General features: G+C 37.8%; 6 protein-coding genes across 8 annotated transcripts; 2 read left to right on the forward strand and 4 right to left on the reverse strand.

Annotated features, from left to right (window-relative positions):
* The first annotated feature begins 102 nt into the window (after nt 1-102).
* On the forward strand, nt 103-3,050 carry LOC147281181 (pentatricopeptide repeat-containing protein At1g56690, mitochondrial-like). Its single transcript, XM_086248748.1, has one exon. The coding sequence runs from the start codon at nt 315-317 to the stop codon at nt 2,424-2,426; it is 2,112 nt and encodes a 703-aa protein (XP_086104874.1). The 5' UTR covers nt 103-314; the 3' UTR covers nt 2,427-3,050.
* A 1,251-nt stretch (nt 3,051-4,301) lies between these two features.
* On the reverse strand, nt 4,302-4,858 carry NIMIN-3 (NIM1-interacting 3). The gene has a single exon (XM_086247489.1). The coding sequence runs from the start codon at nt 4,791-4,793 to the stop codon at nt 4,449-4,451; it is 345 nt and encodes a 114-aa protein (XP_086103615.1). The 5' UTR covers nt 4,794-4,858; the 3' UTR covers nt 4,302-4,448.
* A 1,585-nt stretch (nt 4,859-6,443) lies between these two features.
* On the reverse strand, nt 6,444-11,205 carry G6PD4 (glucose-6-phosphate dehydrogenase 4). Of its 2 annotated transcripts, none has more exons than XM_086246169.1 (12): nt 11,023-11,205; nt 9,547-9,772; nt 9,135-9,238; nt 8,854-8,948; nt 8,583-8,697; nt 8,247-8,452; nt 8,046-8,154; nt 7,919-7,956; nt 7,701-7,821; nt 7,429-7,631; nt 7,074-7,274; nt 6,444-6,960 (listed from the first exon to the last, which is right to left on the reverse strand). In XM_086246169.1, exons 1-12 carry the CDS (start codon nt 11,122-11,124, stop codon nt 6,723-6,725), a joined length of 1,758 nt encoding a protein of 585 aa, XP_086102295.1. In that variant the 5' UTR covers nt 11,125-11,205; the 3' UTR covers nt 6,444-6,722. The 2 variants fall into 2 exon arrangements, with proteins under 2 accessions (XP_086102295.1, XP_086102294.1); XM_086246168.1 differs by having other exon boundaries at nt 9,135-9,316.
* A 1,656-nt stretch (nt 11,206-12,861) lies between these two features.
* Nucleotides 12,862-15,998, reverse strand: LOC147281184 (uncharacterized). Its single transcript, XM_086246512.1, has 3 exons — nt 15,714-15,998; nt 14,682-15,316; nt 12,862-14,242 (listed from the first exon to the last, which is right to left on the reverse strand). Exons 1-3 carry the CDS (start codon nt 15,996-15,998, stop codon nt 12,862-12,864), a joined length of 2,301 nt encoding a protein of 766 aa, XP_086102638.1.
* Nucleotides 15,999-16,756: 758 nt separating this feature from the next.
* On the forward strand, nt 16,757-20,105 carry LOC147281185 (Peptidase C15, pyroglutamyl peptidase I-like protein). Of its 2 annotated transcripts, none has more exons than XM_086246704.1 (5): nt 16,757-16,874; nt 17,821-18,145; nt 18,662-18,766; nt 18,874-18,921; nt 19,595-20,105. In XM_086246704.1, the coding sequence occupies exons 2-5, from the start codon at nt 17,885-17,887 to the stop codon at nt 19,832-19,834; spliced, it is 654 nt and encodes a 217-aa protein (XP_086102830.1). In that variant the 5' UTR covers nt 16,757-16,874; nt 17,821-17,884; the 3' UTR covers nt 19,835-20,105. The 2 variants fall into 2 exon arrangements, with proteins under 2 accessions (XP_086102830.1, XP_086102832.1); XM_086246706.1 differs by having other exon boundaries at nt 16,823-16,960.
* Nucleotides 20,106-21,487: 1,382 nt separating this feature from the next.
* Nucleotides 21,488-23,475, reverse strand: LOC147281186 (polygalacturonase At1g48100-like). Its single transcript, XM_086246679.1, has 6 exons — nt 23,074-23,475; nt 22,787-22,954; nt 22,578-22,622; nt 22,283-22,490; nt 22,094-22,175; nt 21,488-21,989 (listed from the first exon to the last, which is right to left on the reverse strand). The coding sequence occupies exons 1-6, from the start codon at nt 23,467-23,469 to the stop codon at nt 21,488-21,490; spliced, it is 1,401 nt and encodes a 466-aa protein (XP_086102805.1). The 5' UTR covers nt 23,470-23,475.
* Between the last annotated feature and the right edge of the window lie 1,379 nt (nt 23,476-24,854).

Consider the following 24,854-nt stretch of genomic DNA (forward strand, 5'->3'; position numbering starts at 1 on the left):
TTGAGGGGTGTCGTTGTAACTTGTAAGTGTTGCGGTAAAAATGGCATCATCTTAAACCCACCTCGTTCCCGCGTCCTCCACTGATATCCCTGTTCAGAACAGCTTAAACCCAGCCGAGTTGCACTATTCTCTACTATAGATTCATGTCTGCCACTCTCTAGTTCGAATATACCAGAAAAAATTTTATTTTGTAGTTTTGGAATATTTTTCAGTCATATTTGATTGAATGGTCATCCAAGAAACTGCCATGTTACTTTAATAAATTCTGAATACTTGCTATTTTCTATTTTGTTAGTGCAATTTTGAGCTTATCAATGCTGGTTAGGTATATCCTTTGTCAGAGTTACTGCACTAGTATTGCATTTTCCCCTAATTCTCAGATTGCTCGGTATGCCCGGCTCAGACAAATTGAGAAAGCCCGAAGGGTGTTTGATCAAATGCCTGATAAAAATCTTGTGTCTTGGAACTCAATGGTTGCAGGGTACTTCCAAAATAATCAACCTGGAGAAGCCCGGAAACTGTTTGACAGAATGCAGAATCGGAACACGGTTTCTTGGAACGGTTTGATATCTGGGTATGTCAAGAATGGGATGGTTAGTGAGGCCAGGAAAGTGTTTGATTCGATGCCCGAAAGGAATGTTGTTTCGTGGACTGCAATGGTTAGAGGGTATGTGCAAGCGGGTATTGTTTCGGAGGCTGAATTCCTTTTTTGGAAAATGCCTGAAAAGAATGTTGTTTCATGGACGGTGATGTTGGGTGGCCTAATTCAAGAGGGCCGGGTTGACGAGGCTCGTAGGCTTTATGATATGATGCCTGAGAAGGATGTGGTGGCAAGGACTAATATGATTGGTGGATATTCTCAAGTAGGTCGTTTGGCTGAAGCACGAGAGATTTTTGATGAGATGCCGCGTAAGAATGTTGTTTCTTGGACTACGATGATATCTGGGTATGTGCATAACCAACGGGTGGATGTTGCTAGAAAACTTTTTGAAGTGATGCCAGAGAAAAATGAGGTGTCATGGACGGCAATGCTGTTGGGTTACACTCAGTGTGGACGGATCAAAGAGGCTTCAGAGCTTTTTGATGCAATGCCAGTTAAGTCAGTTATTGCTTGTAATGCGATGATACTTGGGTATGGCCAAAATGAGGAAGTAGCTAACGCAAGTCTTGTTTTTGATGAGATGAGAGAGAAGGATGATGGGACATGGAGTGCAATGATTAAAGTTTATGAACGAAAAGGTTTTGAGTTGGAAGCACTTGATTTGTTTGCTTTGATGCAAAGAGAAGGTGTTAGGCCAAATTTCCCTTCTTTGATAAGTGTTCTATCTGTTTGTGCCAGCTTGGCGAGTCTTGATCAGGGTAGACAGATTCATGCCCAGTTAGTGAGAAGCCATTTTGATCTTGATGTATATGTTGCCTCAGTTTTGATCACAATGTATGTTAAATGTGGCAACCTTGTGAAGGCAAAACAGGTTTTTGACAGATTTGCTGCGAAGGATATTGTTATGTGGAACTCCATTATCACTGGTTATGCTCAACATGGTTTAGGAGAGGAAGCTTTACAAGTTTTTCAAGAGATGTGCTCTTTGGGCATAGCACCTGATGATGTCACCTTTATTGGAGTTCTTTCAGCGTGTAGCTATACCGGGAAGGTAGAAGAAGGTCTTAAGATTTTTGAGACAATGAATTCAAAGTATCAGGTAGAGCCAAGAACTGAACATTATGCTTGCATGGTTGATCTGCTTGGTCGAGCAGGCCAGGTAAAGGAGGCAATGGATTTAATTAACAAAATGCCAGTGGAAGCAGATGCCATTGTTTGGGGTGCCTTATTAGGTGCATGCAGAACACACATGAAGTTGGACTTGGCGGAAGTTGCTGCAAAAAAACTTGTACAGCTTGAGCCTGACAATGCAGGACCTTACGTCTTGCTATCAAATATTTATGCGTCCAAGGGTAGATGGCACGATGTTGCAGAGCTGAGGAAAAGCATGAGAGCCAGAAGAGTTAGCAAGTCACCTGGCTGTAGCTGGGTTGAGGTGGAGAAAAAAGTACATATGTTTACTGGGGGAGAGAGCATGGGACACCCAGAGCATGCGTTGATCATGAGAGAGTTAGAGAGACTGGGTGTATTGTTAAGAGAAGCTGGGTACTGCCCTGACGGCAGCTTTGTACACCATGATGTGGAAGAAGAAGAGAAGGTGCACAGCTTGGGTTATCACAGTGAGAAACTGGCCATAGCGTATGGGCTCCTGAAGGTACCACAAGGGATGCCCATTCGGGTGATGAAGAATCTTCGAGTTTGTGGGGATTGTCATTCTGCAATTAAATTAATAGCCAAAGTTACAGGGAGAGAGATCATCTTGAGGGATGCTAACAGATTTCATCATTTTAAGGATGGCTTGTGTTCTTGCAGAGACTTTTGGTGATTGGAAAACCTTGTGCCGATTGATAGATCCTAGGACAGATTTGGCTAACAAAATTTGACAAAGCCAGTGATACTTCAAATGATGATACTATATATTGCACCATGAAAAAAAACTTGGTAAAATTGTGTTGGGAGTTGGAACATGGTTATCAAATCAACCAAAGAGTTTGAAGTTCTCACATGGTCTATCCTCATATAATGAAAGAAGTTTGGAGGCAAAACTATTTTGATGCTCCTTGTGGGCCACATTTTTATAGCATTGTCCTCCAATTTGTACAATTGGTAACTTATATGCCCAGAAAGTCTAGAAATTGAGCTTCTAAACTTCAGAGTTTAAGACTTTCCATGATCGGTCTGATTTTGAAACGGTTTTGAAGTACCTTTTAGAGTATGAACATGTGAGAAAGGTTCTGCATAATTGCATATAGAGGTGAGCTTCTGTTCATCTGCTGCATTTGTCAACTGATTTCTGCAGTTACAACGCATACTAGAAAATTTTTAATGATTAGGTATGTTATTTTTCCCAACCTGAGTACATAACATTTTATTGTGTTACTATTTCATTTGTTAAGCTGCTATAGTGTACCACATAGGCAGTTAATAATATGGTTCATGGCTGGAATAACATGACATGATACATAACTAAGTTGGGCCGAGCTGGTTGGAATATGAAGCTTTTGTTGCGTTGAAGTTCATTCTAGAAAAGGTCATCGATCTTTTAAATGAATTTATATTTCCTCCATTTCCTAACTTACTAAGACTTGTTTATTCAATTTGTTGTAATCAAACCTCTAGTTTCCTTTATATAGGCCCAGCTATCAACTACCAACTTAGTGAGTGTGTCTGTGCATACATACACTTTTATATGGATGGTTGAATTAGTCTAAGAGATGTCCCACTGATTTAATGGTTTGGCTGTTAGTATGAAGAAAATTAAACTAGTAAAATATTTGAATGGTGATATGCTTAATTTTTGTGTAATCTTCTTTTGGATTTTTTTCTCCTCCAACTAGAAAATCTGTTATGATTACTTGCTACACTGGTTATTGCCGACATAATATTGTGTTTAAGTGCATCTGGTACTACATCCTGGTGCCTACTAATTTATTATTCTAAACCACTTAGATGTTAAAGAAAACAAAACTCGTGTCAAAATTTATGTAAAGCAGTGAGAAATTGTTTTGTATTTGTGATGTTGTTTGTGTTACAATGATATTTACTTGTGTGGTCTTTTTCCCCCTTTTTTCTCTTTCGTTGTAGTCTTGTAGATAACAAATGCTTTTTATTTTGGCTCAAAATGAACCATTGATGTTTGGGAGACAACCGACAATTAAATGGTCCATACTCTCTTAACAGTTAACCTATGTTGTGATTCTGTGAAGGGCGACTTTAATTGAACATAAGATGCTATAGCCTATAGGATCCATTTTTTTTATTCCAATTTTTTCTTTTTTCTACTCTGTCTTACATGGACTCACAACATTATAGGTCCCATCTTATGTGAGTGCTTTAAAAAAGGAGTTGGGTACTAAATATTTTCCTTTCTCTACAGCGAGAATTCTATAAAATATCTATCATTTAAGTGGGGAGTATTGTAGTTTTATGATGGCTTTAAATGTGTGGTCCAGTGCTGCTGCTTGATGTGAATCAGCTAAGTTACTTCATTTTCAAATTTTGCAGTAGATAAAAATTGGTGGTTTGCTGATATCATGCTATTACATCACTCATTAATCTCTTTGCTTCAACATTTTCATGTTAGTAACGGTGTTTACTCCTAATTTCCCCCAGAAGATATTTTCTAGTAAAATAATTGGATCCTCTCCCAAGTTGCTATATGTAATTTCACATTGGATTAGCATACAACAATTTACAAAGCTTAGTGCTGCTTAATTTCTTAATGCATTAAATTTTATAACACAGTCAACCTGGATCATGGAGGAAACTGCACTATTAGACCATTTGACCTGCCTCCAAGTTTCAGGTTTCAACATATATGCAATATCCACTTGTACTCGCACAGTTCCTACAAAGAAAGCTTCAGGTCTAAACCATTATCTCCATCTTCTTTCTTATCTTCTTCTTCTTCTTCTTGTGTTTTGGAGGGACCTGCAGCTCCATGACCAGCACTCTTATCATCCTCAAGGAAGTCTTCTGGTTGGAATGCCGGGTTCCAAGCTCGGGTAGCTTTCTCTGCTTCTTCTTCCATCTTCTTCTGATCTTTTATCCCCTTTGACCCAATATTTGAGCTGCCCCTAAGAAGATCACGCACCACCTTTGTACTTCTAATCAAAGCAAAGAATTTCTCTATCTTTTTCTCTTCATCCTCTTCTTCATCTTCCATCTTCCTTTTCTTTCTATCTCCTTCCATCTTTTGTTATCTTCTTATGTTTGTGTCTGTGTGGGGGAGAGAGAGAGAGAGAGAGAGAGAGAGAGAGAGAGAGAGAGAGAGAGAGAGTGTGTGTAATTGTTTGTTTAAGACTAGATATGAATATGGTCTTTTTCTATAGTGTAGTGCCTATTACTTAATGTGTGTTGAGTGAGAGAGAGAGAAGCAATCCACTTCAGTTTGTTTTCTGCACTGTTTATTTATTGACGTTTGTGTGTATCAGAGAGAGAAAAAGAGAGAATTGATAATGAATTCATGAACTGATTAAAACCGTGTTACTTGACTCTTAATAGAGAGTCTTGCCGTGTAAATTTTATCAAGAAAGTCACTGATTGACATTCACATTGACAAGAGTCACAAGAATGCCCATTTGAAACTCTACATATTTGACTTGAACAGATTCAAATCTCATAAGCAAGCAGTGGGTATGAAGGTCAATTAACGTTATTGGGTGGGTAACCAGATCAGATAATTGTTTACGTCACTCCCATAACGTAATGGTTCCACCAACTATATATGTCTACGTGTGACCAAAGCATTATGACATGTGATAATATGGAATCTTCATCTTCCTGGCAGCTTTGATTCCTTGATATTTTGGGTCATAATCTACATTTTCTTTTTGTTTGTTTGGTTTTTTCTTTTTTCTTTTGGGTAAGAGCCTAAGAGGTCATAGTGTGTCAGTATGCAACATGTGTTTGTTCTTTATTCAATTTTCACTATCAACTTGCTTTTTTTTTAGGTCACCTTTACTAATATGGATCGAGAGAAAAAAAGAATTGGAGTGAGAAAGAATCGATGAGAGAAAGAATTGGAGTGATGATAAATCATTTTTATTAAGTTCTTTATTAACCATCTAGAATGAGAATGAAAATAAAATTTATTTTACTTATGTGTTTACTAATAATCATGAATTAGAATAAGAGCAAGTTAATTATTAAAAAGTTTGAGTGGTATTTAAAAAAAATTTATTTTCTTAATGGGTATTTTTGAAGTATTGAAAAAATTAAGGGTACTTATAGGCTTATAGCATGAATTAATGACTTCGGATGAAATGAGAGTCAATAGTCAATACCATGTTCCTAGCAAAAAATGAAATTAGAAAAGTGATTCTTGATTTTAAAGTGAGTTCCACTTATTTTTTGATTCCCATGTGGAGAGTGTCCATTTGTTCTTCCTCAGCTTGGATACCTATTTATTATCCACCAATAATTACTTTTTTTTTTTTTTTGGGGTAACATTCGGGGATCAAGCCCAACCACAAAACAAACTACACTACACGACACTCCTCAATCTACCAACCCCAATAATAAAACATATATGATTTCCTTAAGCATTTCGGTTCATCCTACTCAGAAGTGTATATGAAATTAACTTGGCCAAATTGAAGGTGAAATTTGCAAGCTTATAATTATAGAAACAGTCCACCAACCAACAAAACTACTTTGCGAGAACCATTAAGTTACATGATTTTAGGAATATGTGGCCTGCGTCAAATTCGTCCAAATCCAAAGTCATAAAACTATGGTAGGACCCAAATTGAAATTGAATAGATCACAACTCACAAGGCACCCCAATTCACATGACCCTGATTGCTCCATTATTAAATCAGACTGTTGGTCAGTCTCAGGATTTCATGGCAATCTGAAGCAGCCCAGAAGATCTGCATTATACCAGTGTGATATTGGGAACAAAGGAAATTTACACTGGTGAGTACATGGGTTACAGATTCAATCTAATGGCTTCTAGGATCAAGGGAAGGAACACAACAACATGAAAAATGAAAATGATGATGAATCCTATATTACATGACAGGTAAAGAAAGAGCCAACAAAGTGGTGAAATACCTAACACATTTACTACAAGTCACTAATTTGGTTGTTCAAGAAAATAACTTAACAGAATGCTTGGCTAGTCCTCTGCCCACCGAACCCCATGCTTTGCCCACAGATAATATGCTCCAACTGGACCTCTACCCCCCAACTCGTACAGCTCTGGTGCGATATTTTTCTTGTCGATCTCATGCAGTACTGGAGTTAGAATGTTCCATGCAGCTGCAAGCTCATCGCTTCTTAAAAAGAGATGGTTGTCTCCATCAATGACATCCAGAAGAAGATGCTCATATGAATCAGGAACCTCTACATTGTACCTGCCATATTAAGACCAAAAAACACCTTTAGGTCATACTACGACAAGTACATTGACATCACTGTATAGATAGCAATTGTATTGGAGTAAACCTTGCAATACTAGAGTACTTACTTATCCTTATATAGCAAGTTCAGTTCTGGAGAATCCAACTGCAACCCCAATCCTGGAATCTTATTGTTAACCCTGAGTAGGATGGCTTCATCCGGAGTATCACACAGAATCAGCTCATTAGTAGCGTGATTGATATTATGTCCCATACGCTCACGATAAAGGTTTCCCGGGACATGATCAAACTGTATGCGTATCTCCACCCTGCAGTGTACTTGGGTAAGTAGACTCTAAGTTGTTAAGCTAGAACAAGTTTAGACCAATTTTTTCCCAGCACTAATCATTTTAATGTAAAAGATGCATGTACACTAAGATGATCAGTGATGTAAAAGATGCAGTCTTGTCCAACAGATCTAACCTGTGTTGGATGAGTCCCATGCCAGCTTTGATCAAGAAAGGCACACCATCCCACCGTGCATTGTCAATGTACAATGCAGCAGAAAAGTATGTGGGGGTCAGGCTGTTCATATATACATCAACCTTATCTCCGGTACTTGCTTTATACTGGCCAAGAATAACATCACTAGGCTCCAATTTCCGAACTGATCTCAGAAGCTTGGCCTAAAAAGAAGCTTTTCATCAGAACAACTGTACAGATAACAAAGAGAAAAGTATAACATGCAAGCATACCTTTTCATTTCGTATATCTTCCCCATCTAGACTTATTGGTGGTTCCATGGCAAGCAATGCTATGGTTTGAAGTATATGACTGTGTACTATGTCGCGAATGATCCCATAACCATCAAAGTACCTGCATGAAAGGACAAGAACATAAATTATCATGGCGATTCTTTTAGTTTTTACAATATTTACTCGAAAAACAATGATAATTAAGCCACCAGTCTTACTTTCCAGCTTGGACACCCAAGTCTTCTGATAAAATGACCTGGAACATAATTTAATGTTTCACATAAAAATACATATAAAGGATACATAAGATTCATTAAATGACAAAGATATATTAGAATACGTTACCTGTACATTGCGTATATATGTACGACTCCACAGTGGCTCAAAAACTAGATTAGCAAACCTTAAAACCGTGAGATTTTCTATAAGGTTCCTTCCTAAAAGATGATCAATCCTGAAATAATAGACTGTGTATGTTATACGAGAATGGACAACTTAAATCTTCTGTTTGATATGTATTGAAAGTATAAACAGAATGCCAGAGACCTGTAAATTTGTTTCTCCTCAAACTTAGAAAGAAGAGACTGAGTCAACCGATGAGATGATAATGCATCAAAGCCAAAAGGTTTCTCAATAATTACACGATTCCAGCCCTTCAGGGTTTGGGCATTATCCGCAACAGAACTTGCAACGTTTATGAGTGCTTCTTGTGGCACAGAGAGGTAAAATATCCTGTTAGCTTCAGATTTTCCCTGAAGTAGGTTAGCTGTTACAGAGTCAATTATCAAAAGCATCCAGCTAGTTACGTTGGAAAGTCAAATAAGACTATAAGAACCACTTAAAACAAGAAATATATTCTAAATATCTGTGCATTAATTTTACCTCAAACTGCTTCATCAGCACATGGAGTTTTGACATCCCTTCTCTGTTGTCATAGCCTCCGTTAATGTAGTGTGTTCTACTAAGGAAAACATCCATTTTGTCTCCACAGTTTTCTCTGAGAAGTATTTGTATGTCCAATGGTCAACTTAAAATTCAGACATCTTTACTACATGAAAAACTTAAGGCCCTTTGAAAACAGATGCAATTAAATATGAAAAAAATATGAAACTAGAAGACATGACATGGAATTTGGGGGACAGAAGAAGCATACTGATGCTCGACACGGCAAGTCAAAGTTGAAGCAATCATGGATCTCAGATCTTCATCTGTAATATTATTTCTCGAATAACCAAAGATACTTACATCCTGCAGTCAAAAATTAAAACAATGAGAAAGAAACACCTTTTTACATAAATGAAATGTAGAACAACTTTATATAACTTGATTCATGGCCAAACAGGATCATCATTGTATTTTCTTATGTTATCCAGTTTTTCTTTTAGCTAAGACCATGTTAAAAACCCAGCTGGACAAAGATATAAGTCATCCTACCTCAGGAAGAAAGCCACTGTAATACAGAGCAAAAAGTGCTGGAAAAATCTTTCCCCTTGCCAGCTCACCAGTTGCTCCTATGACTGCAATGCAGAGTGAGGGTCCTGCACCACACTCAATGGGAAACTTGGAGGAATGTGTTTGTGGCATAGAAGGAGATTCCACATAAGTAGTCGACACTTCTACAGAAACATGTGGTTGGAAACTTGATAAAGAGCTTTGTTCATGTTGTGAAGTTATTTTTGTGGTTTCATCATTTGAATATGCAGTTACACCATCTAGAATCTATAAAGATTTTTTACCATGAAAAGAAGAGCAGTAATTGAAAAACACCAAGTCTTTTATGAACAGAATTGATAATGGAAAGTTATTACTAACCATCGTCCAATTTTATAGTTAATGTACCATATACCTTGTTGTGATAAAGTCGAATCAGAATAGTCTGTTAAATGATCTTTGACTTGATTTTTAATACTCTTATACTCATTTATAGGTCCAAGTTTTCTCTTATGCTGTTGACGGTGTAGGTTCTCAAGTATCCATTGTTTTAAGCCACAAAATCTTCGGCAGAAATGGACAGGTCCTCCATGAAGCACAACTCGCCCACCTGACCGAGTTTGGAAGTAGTTTGCTGGAGCCTGCATACAAACAGGAAAAAGAAAGAATTTTTCCTTAATTTCATATATTATGGAAAACGTGGAGTATAGTACAGATGACAACCGGCCAGTACGGAGCTGGAAAAGTTAGAAATTATGCCCCATCCCTGCCCCATTCCCACTTCTGGGATGGGCAGTGATACCGGTCCCCACCCTACACTATCAATGCTACCACCACCATTCTTCAATATCTAAAAACACCACCAAACAATACTTCCAACCAAGTTTAAAATAGAAAAGAAGATGAAGAAACAAAAAAAGAAAATGGAATAAAGAGGGGGTGAACCTATAAAGTTACTTATATAATATGCATATGAGGCAGGGATGAACTTATCCCTGTCCATGCCCATCTCCACTCTGGGATTTTCAGGGATTCCTGGGCTCCTAGCTTATTGCAAAGAGGGCAGACCGAATCCCCACCAATCAGGCCTAAATTGCCATCCATAGAGTATACAGGGGAAAAATATATGCCGAAATAGTAAATTCTACTGAATGAAGCTATTAAATCACCAAATTATACACACTTTGATCTCCCCCAAATCTCTCTTTTCAGTTTCTCATTCCCTCTAGAAATCTAATGAGACCAAAAATGAATTTCATTATATATTTAAAAAGAAAAGGAGAAAAAAAGAGGAAGATGGTAAAAATGTCATAACCTTAAAACCTAGAGTTCAAACCATAATGACATTCCTACATCTTCCTCAAAGACCTGCCGATATATTTTGGTCCCAAATTCAGTGCTTGGAATTTAGAAGTTTAATATATCAACAAACAAGATCACACTCATGGTGCGTAAACTGAAAATTTCATCACCCATTTACAAAAGTCCTTCTTTTTCCTATCTGAGTACTGCATCATATTAGAATATTAAAAAACAATGCTTAGAAATTGTCTCTCATTACCTTCTGCTTGGTTTCCCAGAAAACACAAGAAAAAGCAAAGAAAACAAATTTGACCATTTCCATTTTTCATTTCACTTTTTCCTTTCTGCGTATTTAGATTTAAACTCTGAACTCAACTTCAACACCAATTGCTGAAATTTACTAGACCCATCTCCCTTTTCGGTCTAAAAAGTCCAAAACTTTCACTGCCTCCCTCCAATTTTCACAGAAACCACAACACACCATTTCACGAAACATAACCTTAACACCATACACACAAACAGAGATAAAGTACAAATGCAGACATACATACATACAAATTCTAGAAACTATTGATGATCGAGAACGCACCCCAAAAGAGAACTGGAAAGCACTGGAACAGAGATGGACTGGCCTTGAAACTGAGGACTCCCAATAAGGTGCAGAGACAGCTGAAAGTGACATCATCGTCATCCTTCAACCTGTTTAGCAGCTCAGGTTTAAGGTGGTCCCTTTTAAGGTTCTGAGAGCGTGTGCTCTCAGTAGAAAAATATGGAGGACGGTTGTAACCAAAGATGAAGGTTTTGGGTGCAGCAGATAAACTGTCACTCTGTCATTGACTGGGAGTGGGGTTAAGGTTGTTGATCCTACGGCTGCGCATTAGATGATTAAGTGCATAAGGGAATTGACGGCTGTGATATGATCGTATCTTTAGACTCTTAGATTTGGTCTGTACTACATCATCATTATGTCTATTTGTCTTAGTACGTCACATAGTTTGTCGTTTGTTTACAATCAGGGTCTTTGTCTTTATCAAAAAACATAAAAAAGAAATAATATAAAATCAGGGCTTTGTGATGGGCCTGGAAGGAAACCCCACCCAATTGTTTGGGTTGGGTGTAGTTTTTTTTAGATCTCTATAGCCCATTTACACCCAACTCTGTCACAGTCTCTCTCGAATGCTATTTAATTATTTATTGTGTAATTCAATGTTATTGTATGAACTCTTAAGGGACCAACTGACCAGGAGTATAGGCTGGAAGGTGTCAATCAAATAACCACCAACCCCATTAATTTTAATTATCCAATTATTGAAACTTTGGATGCACACTAATTATTGGATAAAATGGTGTTTATAAGTCTATTTTACAGTTATTCTGTATGTAAAAATTACGTGATTAATTATTATAAAAAGACTTTAGCTTGGAGATTTCTCTTAAACAAAAAATAAGATCCCTCTGTAAGTTTTCTAGTGGTTTTGATAACTACAAAATACAAATCTTATAAAGATTTTTCCAAAAAAGGAAAAACCTTTAAATTATGATGTAAAACAGTAAAACTAGTTATGGTAAAATCTGTGACAAACCCACATGTGATCCTATGAAAAGAAAACAAAATAGAACTCGAAGTAGTACCATTGGGTTAAGTTTTTCTTCTTGGTAGGACCGAAACACAGTAAACAATAAACGACAAATCATTGGATAAACAGAGAGAGAACCAGGGAAAAGAAAAAGAAAGTGTCTTCTACAGTCTACAGTTTGCCAACTCCAATAAAGAATGTATGCAATTTGTGGTGCATGCTAATCCAAAGTCCGTCATTAGACTCATTACTAAATATTATACAACAATTAAATATTGTTAATAATTATATAAGTCCATAAACATGTACATCTACGCTGTTTTTGTTGTTTGATAGTGACCCTCCCACTAAGGCCTTCCACTATGGTAAAGCCATTTTTTGTGACCCAAAACCCATTTTGGGTCACAAATAGTGCTGTGACCCAAATCTCCCATTTATGGTGCTGTGACCCATTTTGGGTCACAGTGTTTTATACATATTTAAAATATGCCTAATATTGATTAAGTGATATTTAATTGATAATTTTAAATTTAAAGTATAATAAAAATGATTGTAGTGATCTTATTTTAATGAGATCTTTAAAATAAGGTCAATATTGAATATATTTAAAATAAGAAAATTTCATAAATTAGACAACATAAGCCTTACAACATCGGGACTTCAACAACCACAAACAAGAAAAACAACACGATGATTTAAAGGAAAAACAAGTACAACATGATCACTAAAAGGAAAAACAAGAACAATACGATGATTTAAAGAAAAAACAACAACAACAACTGCATTCGACATGACAGAAAATGAATCGAACTTCTTATTCGGAGCCCGATGATGAAGAATTGACACCCACGTCAATATGTTGGGGCAAGTGGTGGGTTCCCCTCTCGGATCCAGATGTGCTCAATCAAATTAGTTTTTAGGGATTCGTTGACATTTCGGTCCCTAAGCAAATTCCGACGAACATTCATCTCAGGTAATGATGATGGAGCGGCACCGGTCGGACATGGTTCTACACCTTCGTATTCAGCTTCTGCCCTTCTAGTGCTCGCTTCTGGGTCTATTGGGTCATCCCTACCGTCATCCTCAGGGCGCTCATCCTCCACGATCATATTGTGCAATATTATGCACGCCTTCATGATATACCCAAGCTCAATCGGACGCCAATAACGAGCAGGTCGTTTTATAATCTGCCACCGGGCTTTTAAAATTCCGAACGCCCTCTCCACATCCTTCCTGTATCCCTCCTGTCGAGCGGCAAACAACTTATGGTGGGGAAGAACGGGACTGTGCAATGTAGTGATAAGAGTTGACCATTGAGGGTAGATCCCATCTGCAAGAAAGTATGGAATGGTGTAGTCTATCCCATTCACAGTGAATTTCACCCTGTGGTTTCGGCCGGAAATCATATCATCAAAGAGATGAGAACAGTCCAGCACATTGATATCATTATTCGACCCAGGTATACCAAAATTTGCATGCCATATCCACGTGTCGTACCCAGCAACGGCTTCAAGGATAACTGTTGGGACACGATAATGCCCACGGTACACAGCTTGCTCGGCCATTGGGCAATTTTGCCATACCCAATGCATGCAATCCAAGCTACCAATCATACCTGGAAATCCTCTACGGCTCCCCTTTCGCAAAAGTTTCCTCAAATCGGCCGGAGTAGGCCTCCGGAGATACTCTGGTCCGAAGACGTCAGTGATGGCTCTCACGAACTTCAAGAATGATTGTCGTATGGTGGTTTGGCTAATGGTCATTGACTCTGAGACCAAATCATATGGAATGCCATATGCCATCACCCGCAGTGCTGCAGTCACCTTTTGGTGAGGTGTGCAACCCACTCTACCGACGGCATCAACTGTTGGCCGGAAATACTCATCCTGGAGGCAGACCGCTTCGAGAATTCTATTGAATAGCGGTTGGTGCATGCGGTATCGCCTGCGGAAAGTCACGGTGTCCTCGATTGGCGAGGGGATGAAGTAGTTGTCCATGAGACGTTCGTGGGCGGCTTCTCGATTCCGGTGTGTGTACCGGCGATTTGAAGAAGTACCGCCATGCCTTGGTGTACCGGCGACGACGGTATGACCCATTGACACAATCAACTTACCCACCATCTCCCTTCCATCCTCTTCCCTATCCCATTCAGCATCAGAGTCCGAAGACGAGGAGGAGGATGAATACACATACAAAGTATTCATTTGGGTGTTTATGGAATGAGAAATGATCCTGAAATAAGATTGAGTGTAACATGGTAAATATAGTGGTATTTATACTGAAACCACTTGCATTTGAGATAACGAATGAATGGTCCACATTCATTTGCTTTATGATGGTGTAGTCATTTCATGCATCAGTCTTATCTACTGTAAAGCATGCATCAGTCTTATCTACTGTAAAGCATGCATCAGTCTTATCTACTGTAAAGCATGCATCAGTCTTATCTACTGTAAAGCATGCATCAGTCTGTGGTTAATAAGGGAGAATCCAATGTTGGGTGGAAATGCAAACATTAATTGAATAAATAGCAAACCATGACTTAAAACAAGATTGACGTTCAAATTAAAGGATACAATTAAAGAGCAAACATAATTTAAAACAAGATTAACATTCAAACTAAAAAACACAATTGAAGAGCAAGGTCTAATTCTAATTATTAGGCGGGTACCCCTGGTTTGAGTGAGTGAGGTTGGAAAGATCCGGGTAGTATCCAGATGGAGTGGACTCCGAATGGTGGTTAGCACGCATTTGCCTCCTTGCAATGACTTCAGCCATCTTTTGCTCCCAATACATCCGTTGCCCATCATTCATTTTGGAGAGGTCTTGGCCCATAATATTTTGTTCTTCCCATTCTAGCTGCCTCTCGATCCTCATCCTTTCTCTTGCGTCCTTTGCGGCGTCTCTTTCACTCCTTGCACGCTCTCTGTCAACTCTCGTTTGTATGAAAATCCTTGAATTTTCATTATAATGATCTACTGCCTCAACCATATGAGTTTGGACGGGCTCGGCTGCCTTGGCCCGTTTTGCATGGTTTCTCCCTGGTGGCCTTGGCCGCGAGGAACCGCATGGTTGGAATGGTGGTGGGTTTTCGTCCTCGCCAAGTGGTATGACTGGATCGGTCTCCTCGGGATCATCATCGGCGGGAGTGTCGGCATCGTCGGTGGCGGGGGTCTCTGAATCACTAACCCGAACAGGAGCATGAACGGCAGCATACTTTGCACTTTCCTTTATTTTTTCCCAAATGTGCACCCATGGAAACTTGAATCCAGTCTTGTTTCGAAAGCCTTCAAGTGCTTGCGTAAACTACAATAATAAAATAAAAATAAAAATATATAAATTTTCTTGTGGAAATGCAAACATAACTTACATAAATAGTAAATTTGCTACATTTATAAACAAAACAAAAACCAACATCATACAAATATATAAATATGCTTGATAGATAAACAAAATAGTGGAAATACAATATAATAATATCATTATACAAATATGCTACATTTATAAACACAACCAAAAATAATCATACAAATATATAAATATGTTTGATACATATACAAAACAATAAAATAGTAATACCATTATATAAATATGCTTCATTTATAAACAAAACATATAATAATTATACAAATATATAAATATGCTTGATAATTGGAGGATACAAAAAATAATCATGCAAATATATAAATGCATAAAAACTTACCACATTGGCATCATTTGCACCGCTTGCACGCATTCGCTCGGCCTCCAATAAGCAAGCATAAAATTTGTTGCAATCACGCGCAATATCTTTGAATCGTGCTTTAACACCGCCAACCTTACGAATTGTTTCACCCCCCATGTTACGCTTGAAAATTTCATAAATTTGTTCCCAAAGCATGGCGGCTCTAATTTGGGCACCAAGACAACCGTCGGGAGACCTCTCTAGGTATGCCATCACTAGGGCTTCATCTTCAGCTACCACCCAAGCACTTCCTCTTGGAGCCATGACAAAGAAAAAAAAATTTCCAATCAATTTGGTAAACAAAGGTTGTAAATTGTGATGAAACCATATGAGTGTTGTGTGATATATATAGACATCCTTGAAAATATAGCTGTTGGAGGGTTTGGGGAATTTTTTAAAATTTTTTCGAAATTTTTTGGCAATTTTTCGGATATTATATATATTTTAAATGATTTATTAAATATTTGTTTAAAAAAAAAAAGAAAAGGCCGATCTGGACCGTTGATTATCAACGGTCCATTAATCCCAGCCGTTAGATCCATCCCCGGCCCATCTAAAAAAAAAAAAAAAAAAAAAAAAAAGCCCAAAACGCAGCAGCCGTTGATCACCAACGGTCGGCCGATCTGGACCGTTGGTGAGTTTCAGCAGCAGCCACGCGTCAACGAACGAAGGGAGGCAGCGTGGACTCCGAGTGCGCTTGCGTCAGCCGACAGCTGCGTCAGCCAACAGCAGCCGCTCGTCAGCTTTGTCAGGCGCGGGGCCCACCTCTGTCTTCAGCCTTGAACCGGTCACAACTCCTTCACGTGGGCTTAAAGCTCATTTGGGTCACAGCCCATTTTGGGTCACACATGAAACCCACTTCTGAGTTACACTTTGGGTTACACTTGCATTTGGGTCACACATTCCGGCCCGTAGTGAAGAGTTGTGACCCATTTGTGGCCCAAAATGGGTTTTTGGGTCACAAAATCCGGTGCATAGTGGAAGGCCTAAGGCACTAACACGTTCTTTTAACATAACCCTCCCTCTCTCTCTCTCTCTCTCTCTCTCTCTCTCTCTCTCTCTCTCAATCTGTTGTAAATAAATCATCTTTGAGCGGATAAGACTGGTGGGTGGGGCATATTTCTTTCCGTGAAGATTCAGGCAAGAAAACTCTTCTTATTTCAATTCTTTGATATAATTTTCACAACAACAGTACATGTTTTTATTACAAGGCTTTGTTTTTCAAGGTAGATATATTTCTGGGTCTTTCCACATATATCACCATCTGGGTGTCTGATCAGTTTCATTCCAATTGCGTTTTTGTTTTACTTTTGGGTTAAGATGGCTTTGCTTTCATCTGGGTCTAATCTGCTTTTGTTTGTCCGTGTCTTAGGATCCGATTGCTTGTTTTGTTTGATCTTCATGCGGTGTCAGATACTGGGTTCTTTGTTTTCTCCTCAATTCAAAAGTTTTATTGTTTGTCAGCTGGTTTTAGTTTCTGCCTTTATACACAACCATTTCTCATTTGGTAGCTGCTTTCTCTACGATTCTGGCTATGGGGATTTGCAATTCTTTGTATTCCCTTTGGTTTTTCAAATCAAAACTTGTTTTCAGTCTCATAAGGTGACAAAGAATAAGATGCTTATCTAAAAGAAATGAAAATTGGCTTCATTGACTGGTTCAACAGAACTCGATAGATTCAACGACTGTTGCTGTTATAATTTCTAGATTATTGTTAATTGTTTTAAATTTAACTGTTTTGGCAGTATCCATTCGTATAATTGTTTAACTGTTACATCATGGTATTAGCTATATTAGTACTATGCTATGAGCATGATTTCAAGGAAGAGCATTGATATAATGAATCTGTTAGGATTTAGCTTTCGCCTATAAGAAAGCAATGTGCTTTGTATATAAAAAATTTAAGAGCTGTGAATTATTTCAATGATTAAAATGAAATTCATTTGTTGCTTGACCTAATGAAAATTCAGCAACAGTCCATCAAATTGGGGAGGTACGTTGATGGTAGACATGGAAACTTCCTAATTCTATATGTTGTGTTTGTGGCCCTGCATTTTGTTCACTCGTTTCCTGTTGTTTGTTGCAGGTACTTAGATATTTCTTCTGATTTGATGCTATAACACATACCTCAACTACATAATAACTGGTAAATGGGGTCCGAAGGGCCTCCAACAGTAACAATTCATGTGACGGGTTTTAAGAAATTCCATGGAGTTTCAGAGAATCCAACTGAGACAATTGTCAGTAATCTCACAGAGTATGTGAAGAAGAAGGGTTCACCAAAAGGTCTGGTTCTTGGAAGTTGCAACATTCTTGAGACTGCAGGACAAGGAGCACTTGTTCCCCTATACCAGACATTGCGGTCTGCTATCAGTGAGAAGGATTCTTCAAATTCCAGCAGAATTATTTGGGTCAGTTGTTCTCAAGTCTAGTCAAATCGCTTCTCAGTTTGTATGTATATTGCTGAATCACACTTTTTTCAAGTGCCCTTTCTTTCTGTCTTTACGTTAGAGATATAGAGGCTGATCAGAAAAGCATATGTAATTAGTTAATGACTTAAAAAACTCCTACATCTCTAAGAACATCAGCATGGTCCGGGTTCAGTACTTGAGACTAAAATATGTTTCTCATTTCTCCTTTAAATAAAGCTTCTGATTGTTTATATAGGAACTGGATACAGCTCTAAGAATATATATAACATCAGAGTTGGATATAGATATCATGATTGGCCCTTTTCCATATGTTTCTCTATATGTTGCACCATATATTAAAGATTTTACTAGAATTACATTCTAGAACTTAAAATAAATAACAGAGCTTCTTCCAATAACATCAACCTGAGAGCATTTCATCGGTATGATTGTAGTACTCGCATATATGTATTCATGGTCATGTAACCCTTTATAAATTTCAACCATATTATTTAGGTACACTTTGGAGTTAATAGTGGTGCAACAAAGTTTGCCATTGAGCATCAAGCTGTCAATGAAGCTACATTTCGTTGCCCTGATGAGTTGGGATGGAAGCCTCAGGTTAGATAGAACTTCTAAGGGTTTTTTCTCTGGTGCATTGGGATTTTATTTGACATGGGGGTCCAAATTTTTCAGATTTTGTTTTAACTTTTACTGTCTTTTTGCAGAAAGTACCCATTATTCCTTCAGATGGTGGAATTTCACATATACGAGAGGTAGAATGGGTGACCATGATTCTTTTATTATATGTTTTCAAAAAATTTATAGTATTTTCTCTTGGACCTCATATATTTTATCATAATTAATTAAAGGATACCTGCTTTGGACTGAACTTGTCTTTAAAACTAGGCTGGCTTTATACCTTAAAGCACTTTCTTAATTGTTCAATGCCCTTATATTGCAGTATATGCAATCATGAGTGATCTTTTTGTGCCTGGATTGTTGTTCAATTTGTTCCATGCAAAGGGTAGCATAGACATTTTTTTTCCTTTATTGGAGTAGCCTGATGGCATGGAAGCACATTTTGGAAGACAGGCCTTCATGTGCATGGTGAACAAAGGAAACCGTGAAGTGATGATTACCCTGAATGGTAGTACAACTTCAAAAGTATTCTGTTAAATGGGGACCATTGTGTCTAGAAACTTTCACAATTGACCAAATATATGTTGCTTAAATATTTGAAAAATGTGAAAGCTTCAATATGTTGCCATTATTCTGCTGATTATACCTTCACCGTATGTCTGGTACATAATGGTATTTAGCAATACTATAATGATGGTTGATTCACAAGTCTGACTTTGTAATTTAGTGTGATTATGATAATGCATGACTACAACGTGCCTCGTTTTCATCAATCTTGAAAGGATTTCATGTTCTGATTGTGTGCAGACTTCTCTTCCCGTTGAGGAGATAACCAAGGCCTTGGCAAAGAAGGGTTACGAGGTGATGACCTCAGATGATGCAGGCCGCTTTGTTTGCAATTATGTCTACTACCATTCCCTTCGGTTTGCAGAGCAAAATGGGATTAAATCTCTCTTTGTGCATGTGCCCCTCTTCTTGACCATAGACAAGGAGACCCAAATGCAATTTGCTGCTTCCTTGTTAGAGGTACTTGCTTCATTATATTAGTACTCCAAAATCATCCAACCACACCTGCATGCCAAAGAGCGCGATTGTATGCTAGCATGAAGTCCGTGCATTTATTGTGGTGGATGGATGCTTCATTAATGGAAATGCTTGAATAATCAAAAAGTGTAATCTAAGGGAAACTGCATCGAAGGAACATTCTTATGATGTATTTTCATAAATGTTTTCCAGAAGGGTTTCGGAAAACTTGCTGAAACTTTTCAAAATCCAGTTTGTGAATGACATCCCAGTTTGCTCATAGAGCTTGCTAATATTTGTGTGATCTCCATCCCCTCGAGTGTTATATTATATAAACGAAAGGAAAAAGTAGAGTAAGTGAAAGAACCTAAATCCGATAACTATATTAGCCATATACAAGAAACTTGACAAAAAAGGGAGACTCCAAAACAAAGCAATAGAAAGTCAAAAGATATCATGGGCATTAGAACTCTACAACAAAATTCTGACAGCTTCTGCAAGTGTCATGACTCTAGCCGCCATGAAACTTGTAGTTTACTCATGAAAGGCTTAGATGGTTATGGGCTTGAGATGTAAAATCCAAAATTGAGAATGAGATGATGATTAGTTTTCTACTTTGAAATACGCTGGTCCCCAAGCATCAAAGATTTCCCATGTCCTTTCTTTTTTTGTAGTTTTTGTCTATTTTTCCTTGTTTTCTCCCACAAATCATGTGTTGGGCTCCAAATCCCATTAGTGGTGTGCCACTTTCTAATTGTCAAAACCTACTCCACCCTTCATTGCCTTCTTAATTTTAGGTAGAAAAAGGAAACATATTTAAGCATCAATGCAAAAAATTGCTTTTTTAGGATGCAATTATATAGCAAAAGACTTTGAAATGAATTGAAAGATCAATGCAATCTCGGCCTCAGAACATCGCAACACCTGGAAATGAATAAGGAGACCAAGATGAGGATGTCAAGCAGCGCAGCACTACTGCTTGACTTGATATGAAGAATGGAGATAAGATATTATGCAAAATGACTAGACAAACTACTATTTTCTGAGTAATGGGCATTACTTAGCATTGTGATGTGGCATCTGGAATTGCCAAAAGTCAGTGGTTTCTTTCCTCTACTGAGAGATATATGAGATTGTGATGTGGTCCTCTATGACCTATGCAACAGTATTACACTGGCACTTGATGGTCCCTCATTGAGCCAACATTCTACTCTCTATTATTCGTCTTTGGTTTTATTATTATCATCCTAGGCTCAAATTAACAGGGCTTTAAACGCATGTAGCAGTCACCTACCATTATCAATAGGATTTAGCACAAATCTCCTAGCATGCTCATTGTCGCATGCCTTTACTGCTTGCAAAAGGTATTCCGTTCACAAAGTCATGGAGAGACTCTTTCAAATTGGGCTGAACATGAACACATCTTGAATTTAACCAAAAATTCAAAAACCCATTATAGTAAATTGGATTGGTATAAACCCATTATCTAACCCTATCACAACCAGACAAGCTCTTGGATATTAAGAAGAACACAAGGGAAAAGAAAAGAAAGAAAGCTTGGAAATATTATAAACCATATACTATATATATATATGAGATTTTTGGATTACTCTCAACTATTTATAATTATGTTAACAATAGCTTTGATTTTTGATTATCTATCTAAATTTACTTTAGTTAACACATATCATTATCATTCGGGGGCAACATTTGTGGCTCTCCTTGCAACAAACACAAAGCTGGTGGAATGGTAAGGGTCTGCATAGTTCCATAAGCATTCCAGCAAATTGGGTTTGACACAAAGTGCTCTTGGGCAGGAAGCAGCTCCACCTCAGAGAGAGTGAGATTTGTGCATGGCATGGTGTCACTGCAAGCAAAATGCATAGGTGGGCTTCTCACATCATATGTGCCTTTTATGCTTGTGTACACAATATCTGATATGTGAACTGCAGAGGTCTGGTTCGGGCACTTCTTGGTCTGGCAATAGTATTGGTCCAACAAAATCGGGTTTCGAACAGTGTCCATGTGAATATTGTCGAATGTTACTCTTGACACAGCCCCTGATCCGCCTTGCCAAGTTTTGATCCGAACCCCATTGTCTGAGTGCTTGATGATTGAGTCCCTAACTGTGATATTTGAAACACATGCTCGGGAATTTTTATTCCCGAGACTTCCAATGCTGCAGGAAGAAAAAGGATTTGGGGTTGAAGTCTGTTGAATAAAATTTAGAGAATAATGGAACTTTAGAAACCATCCGTACAATGTTTGAAGCAGTGGATGTACCTTATTCCATGACTTGGACCACAAGTAATATTCCTAATGTCTACATTATAGCAACCTGCTCCAATTGATACACAGTCATCACCTACATGAAATATTAATAACCGAAGAGCAGGGTCAGCTTTTGAGAGATTGTGCAGTGGAGAAGAAATGTCTCATTGGAGGCTGCTGTTGTGTAAATGTTCAGATTACCATTGGAGATGACTGAATTATATAGTTTCACATTGTTTGTGTTCTCTATGTGAATTCCATCTGTGTTGGGGCTCAGAGCAGGTGAGTTTATAATCAGGGATTCTATGTGGACGTTTTGACATTTGTCAAACCGGAAATGAAACTGGGGACTGTTCATAAGTTTGAATCCTCTCACTGTCAGATTGGAGCTCATAAAAAATCTTATGGCCTGCAACAGAAAATTAATCTGTAAATAATATTATGATGTTACTTTAGAATTAGATATAATTCAGAAGAATTTTGACAGTGCACTTACAGCTGGGCTATCACAAGGACCAGGCAGTGTTGTTCCCTTACTCCCCTGTTGCAATACATAACAAGGAAACAGTGAGATATTCGCTCGGAGTGATAAAATAAAGTAATAAAATCAATAGCGGATTCCACATCTATTAGAGAGGTAGTCTACGATGTAATTAATATATATAGTTTGTATAGTATTATTCAAAATATAACTAATGGTGTTACTTTGTGGGGCTTGCAGGGAAGATTCCACCATTTCTGTCCTCTGCCATCTATTACACCACCTCCTTGCATTGACATTCCATTGATTCTGTAGAAAACCAGCCATTGGCGCTTACTGCTATTTCTTGGCCATGACTTAGGCCCATCTGGTGCCATTAGTGTCCCATTAATCTTCTCATCAGCCAGCCAATGAACACACATCAGATTTTGGTTAAGAAATAAGTTACCAACTTTTCTATATCTCTAGAATTTAAATCAAATTTCAGATTATATAAAACTTCATTAGTTACCTGCATTGTGAGGCCAGGTTTACATGGCCCTGTGAATATTGTAGACTGTATCATAAAGTAATGGCCACTGGGGACAAGAACCTCTGAATCTTCAGTTAGACAAGCAGTGTCCCAAGCCATCTTGAACGCTTGTGTGTCATCAGTAACACCATCCCCAATGGCACCAAAAGATTTTACATTAAAAACAGTGGTGCCATGAACTAAATTAGCATTGTAGCTTGGGCTAGCAGCTACAGGGACAGGAGAAGGCGGCAATGAAACTTGAGATATTGGAAGCAAATCCTCATGCTTGGTGTTACTTTGAAGTCTACCATGTACTGGAGGAAAGAAGAAACAAAAAGAGAAGAAGAAAGTTCGAATAAGAAGTAGCCGAGCACATACCATGTTCATGTGCATTTGGCTTTCAATTAGATATGCAATGTGGAGCAAAAAGAATGAGGGATTTTTGGGCTACTTATAGAACACGTTACTTCTATGTTATCCTAGAGTTTATAGGCCTCAACTTCCACTAGCTAAGCTATAGCTATGTTCAAGCTTTTGACATTCAAAGAACCCAACTGGGATTTTGATGGAGCAATTGTCACAGTCATCAGCTAGGCATCATAGGGTTAAATAGAAGCAAGGTACCCCACGATGTTACGAAGTTGAATGGAGGCTAGGGTATACCATAAGATGTGAAGCTGTATATGTGACCACTCTGACTCTGAGCACCAACTTGCAACTTGCAAGTGATAACACAACATTGCGATTAGAGGGTAACATTGCAGAGTCAGTTGGAGTGTAAATAAGTCACTTTCATACTAAGAATTTTCAGTGGAATAGCTACTTTTGAAGTCGGTCCATGCTTAAAATTACAATAATGTTGAGAAACCGACCACTTCCATTTTGAGAGTTTGGCTTTATTTGGAAGAATGTGGAGGATTTTGCAGCATGCTACCAGCCGGCCAAGTGAAATAAAGTTGAGGGAGTAAAGAGGGTATGAGAGTGATTGGGTGGTGGGATGTTTGCATGATTATACACACACCCATTTCACATAAGAAAGGTATTGCTTTAGGATATTTATATGGATCCCATTTTAGTATTTGCATGATTATACACATTCATTACCATTTTCATCAGAGTTAATTCCAATGGCAGGTTGTTGATGTTGAACCAAAATTGCATAGCATGATGCAGAGAGCTGAAATAAATAATAATAATAATATAATCATTCTAGAAAGTTGTTATTGTAAGTTTGATATGCATTGTATTTTCGCTAACAGCTTAAACTTTTGGAGTTAAGTGGTTATCTAACATCATATCAGAGAGTTGTTTATACAACGTCATGAGTTTCGAAACACCCAATCTTCATTCTCCACTTCGCTCTATTTATTTAACTTTTCAATTTTTACATACATAAATAAGATTATAAAAAAAAAATGTAAGTTTGATAAAGTTATTTTCTCATTTCATAACAGGTTGAATTATAGATTGTTTCTCTCGATCTCCCTGTGGCTTGCAGCCTTGTCAGTTATATATTAATATTCCTTTAGAGAAATTACCCTCATGTTGAGATTGAAATTTTATCCAGTATACTAATTATTGCTTACTAAATATGATGTTGAAGTCTTGAAGAAGACAAAAATTGAAATACAAATGTTATACTATTTTAATAAATTGTTCTTTTGGCTTTATTAAATTATTAATTTATTACCATCGAGGTCAACAGAAAGCAAATTTCAATGCTTTAAAGGAACTCAACCTACTAACCGATAGCCTCTGGCCGGTGATGAGGTCCTTTT

This window comes from Dryas octopetala, chromosome 6, assembly GCF_963921425.1.
Source record: "Dryas octopetala chromosome 6, drDryOcto1.1, whole genome shotgun sequence".
Lineage (NCBI taxonomy): Eukaryota > Viridiplantae > Streptophyta > Magnoliopsida > Rosales > Rosaceae > Dryas > Dryas octopetala.

Coding starts and splice junctions, on each gene's coding strand:
- LOC147281181 (XM_086248748.1), top strand. CDS start 315: ATGCTGGTTAGGTATATCCTTTGTCAGAGTTACTGCACTAGTATTGCA.
- NIMIN-3 (XM_086247489.1), bottom strand. CDS start 4,793: ATGGAAGGAGATAGAAAGAAAAGGAAGATGGAAGATGAAGAAGAGGAT.
- G6PD4 (XM_086246168.1), bottom strand. CDS start 11,124: ATGACGATGATGTCACTTTCAGCTGTCTCTGCACCTTATTGGGAGTCC. Junction 7,822..7,918: donor TTGGGTGTCCAAGCTGGAAA/GTAAGACTGGTG, acceptor CCTTTCATGCAG/GTACTTTGATGGTTATGGGA. Junction 7,275..7,428: donor ATGGGACTCATCCAACACAG/GTTAGATCTGTT, acceptor AGTACACTGCAG/GGTGGAGATACGCATACAGT.
- LOC147281184 (XM_086246512.1), bottom strand. CDS start 15,998: ATGGCTCCAAGAGGAAGTGCTTGGGTGGTAGCTGAAGATGAAGCCCTA. Junction 15,317..15,713: donor GTGCAAATGATGCCAATGTG/GTAAGTTTTTAT, acceptor TTATTATTGTAG/TTTACGCAAGCACTTGAAGG. Junction 14,243..14,681: donor CTCACTCACTCAAACCAGGG/GTACCCGCCTAA, acceptor ATCTTATTTCAG/GATCATTTCTCATTCCATAA.
- LOC147281185 (XM_086246704.1), top strand. CDS start 17,885: ATGGGGTCCGAAGGGCCTCCAACAGTAACAATTCATGTGACGGGTTTT. Junction 18,767..18,873: donor AGTTGGGATGGAAGCCTCAG/GTTAGATAGAAC, acceptor GTCTTTTTGCAG/AAAGTACCCATTATTCCTTC. Junction 18,922..19,594: donor GAATTTCACATATACGAGAG/GTAGAATGGGTG, acceptor GATTGTGTGCAG/ACTTCTCTTCCCGTTGAGGA.
- LOC147281186 (XM_086246679.1), bottom strand. CDS start 23,469: ATGCACATGAACATGGTATGTGCTCGGCTACTTCTTATTCGAACTTTC. Junction 22,955..23,073: donor AACCTGGCCTCACAATGCAG/GTAACTAATGAA, acceptor GCTGATGAGAAG/ATTAATGGGACACTAATGGC. Junction 22,176..22,282: donor TAATTCAGTCATCTCCAATG/GTAATCTGAACA, acceptor TATTTCATGTAG/GTGATGACTGTGTATCAATT.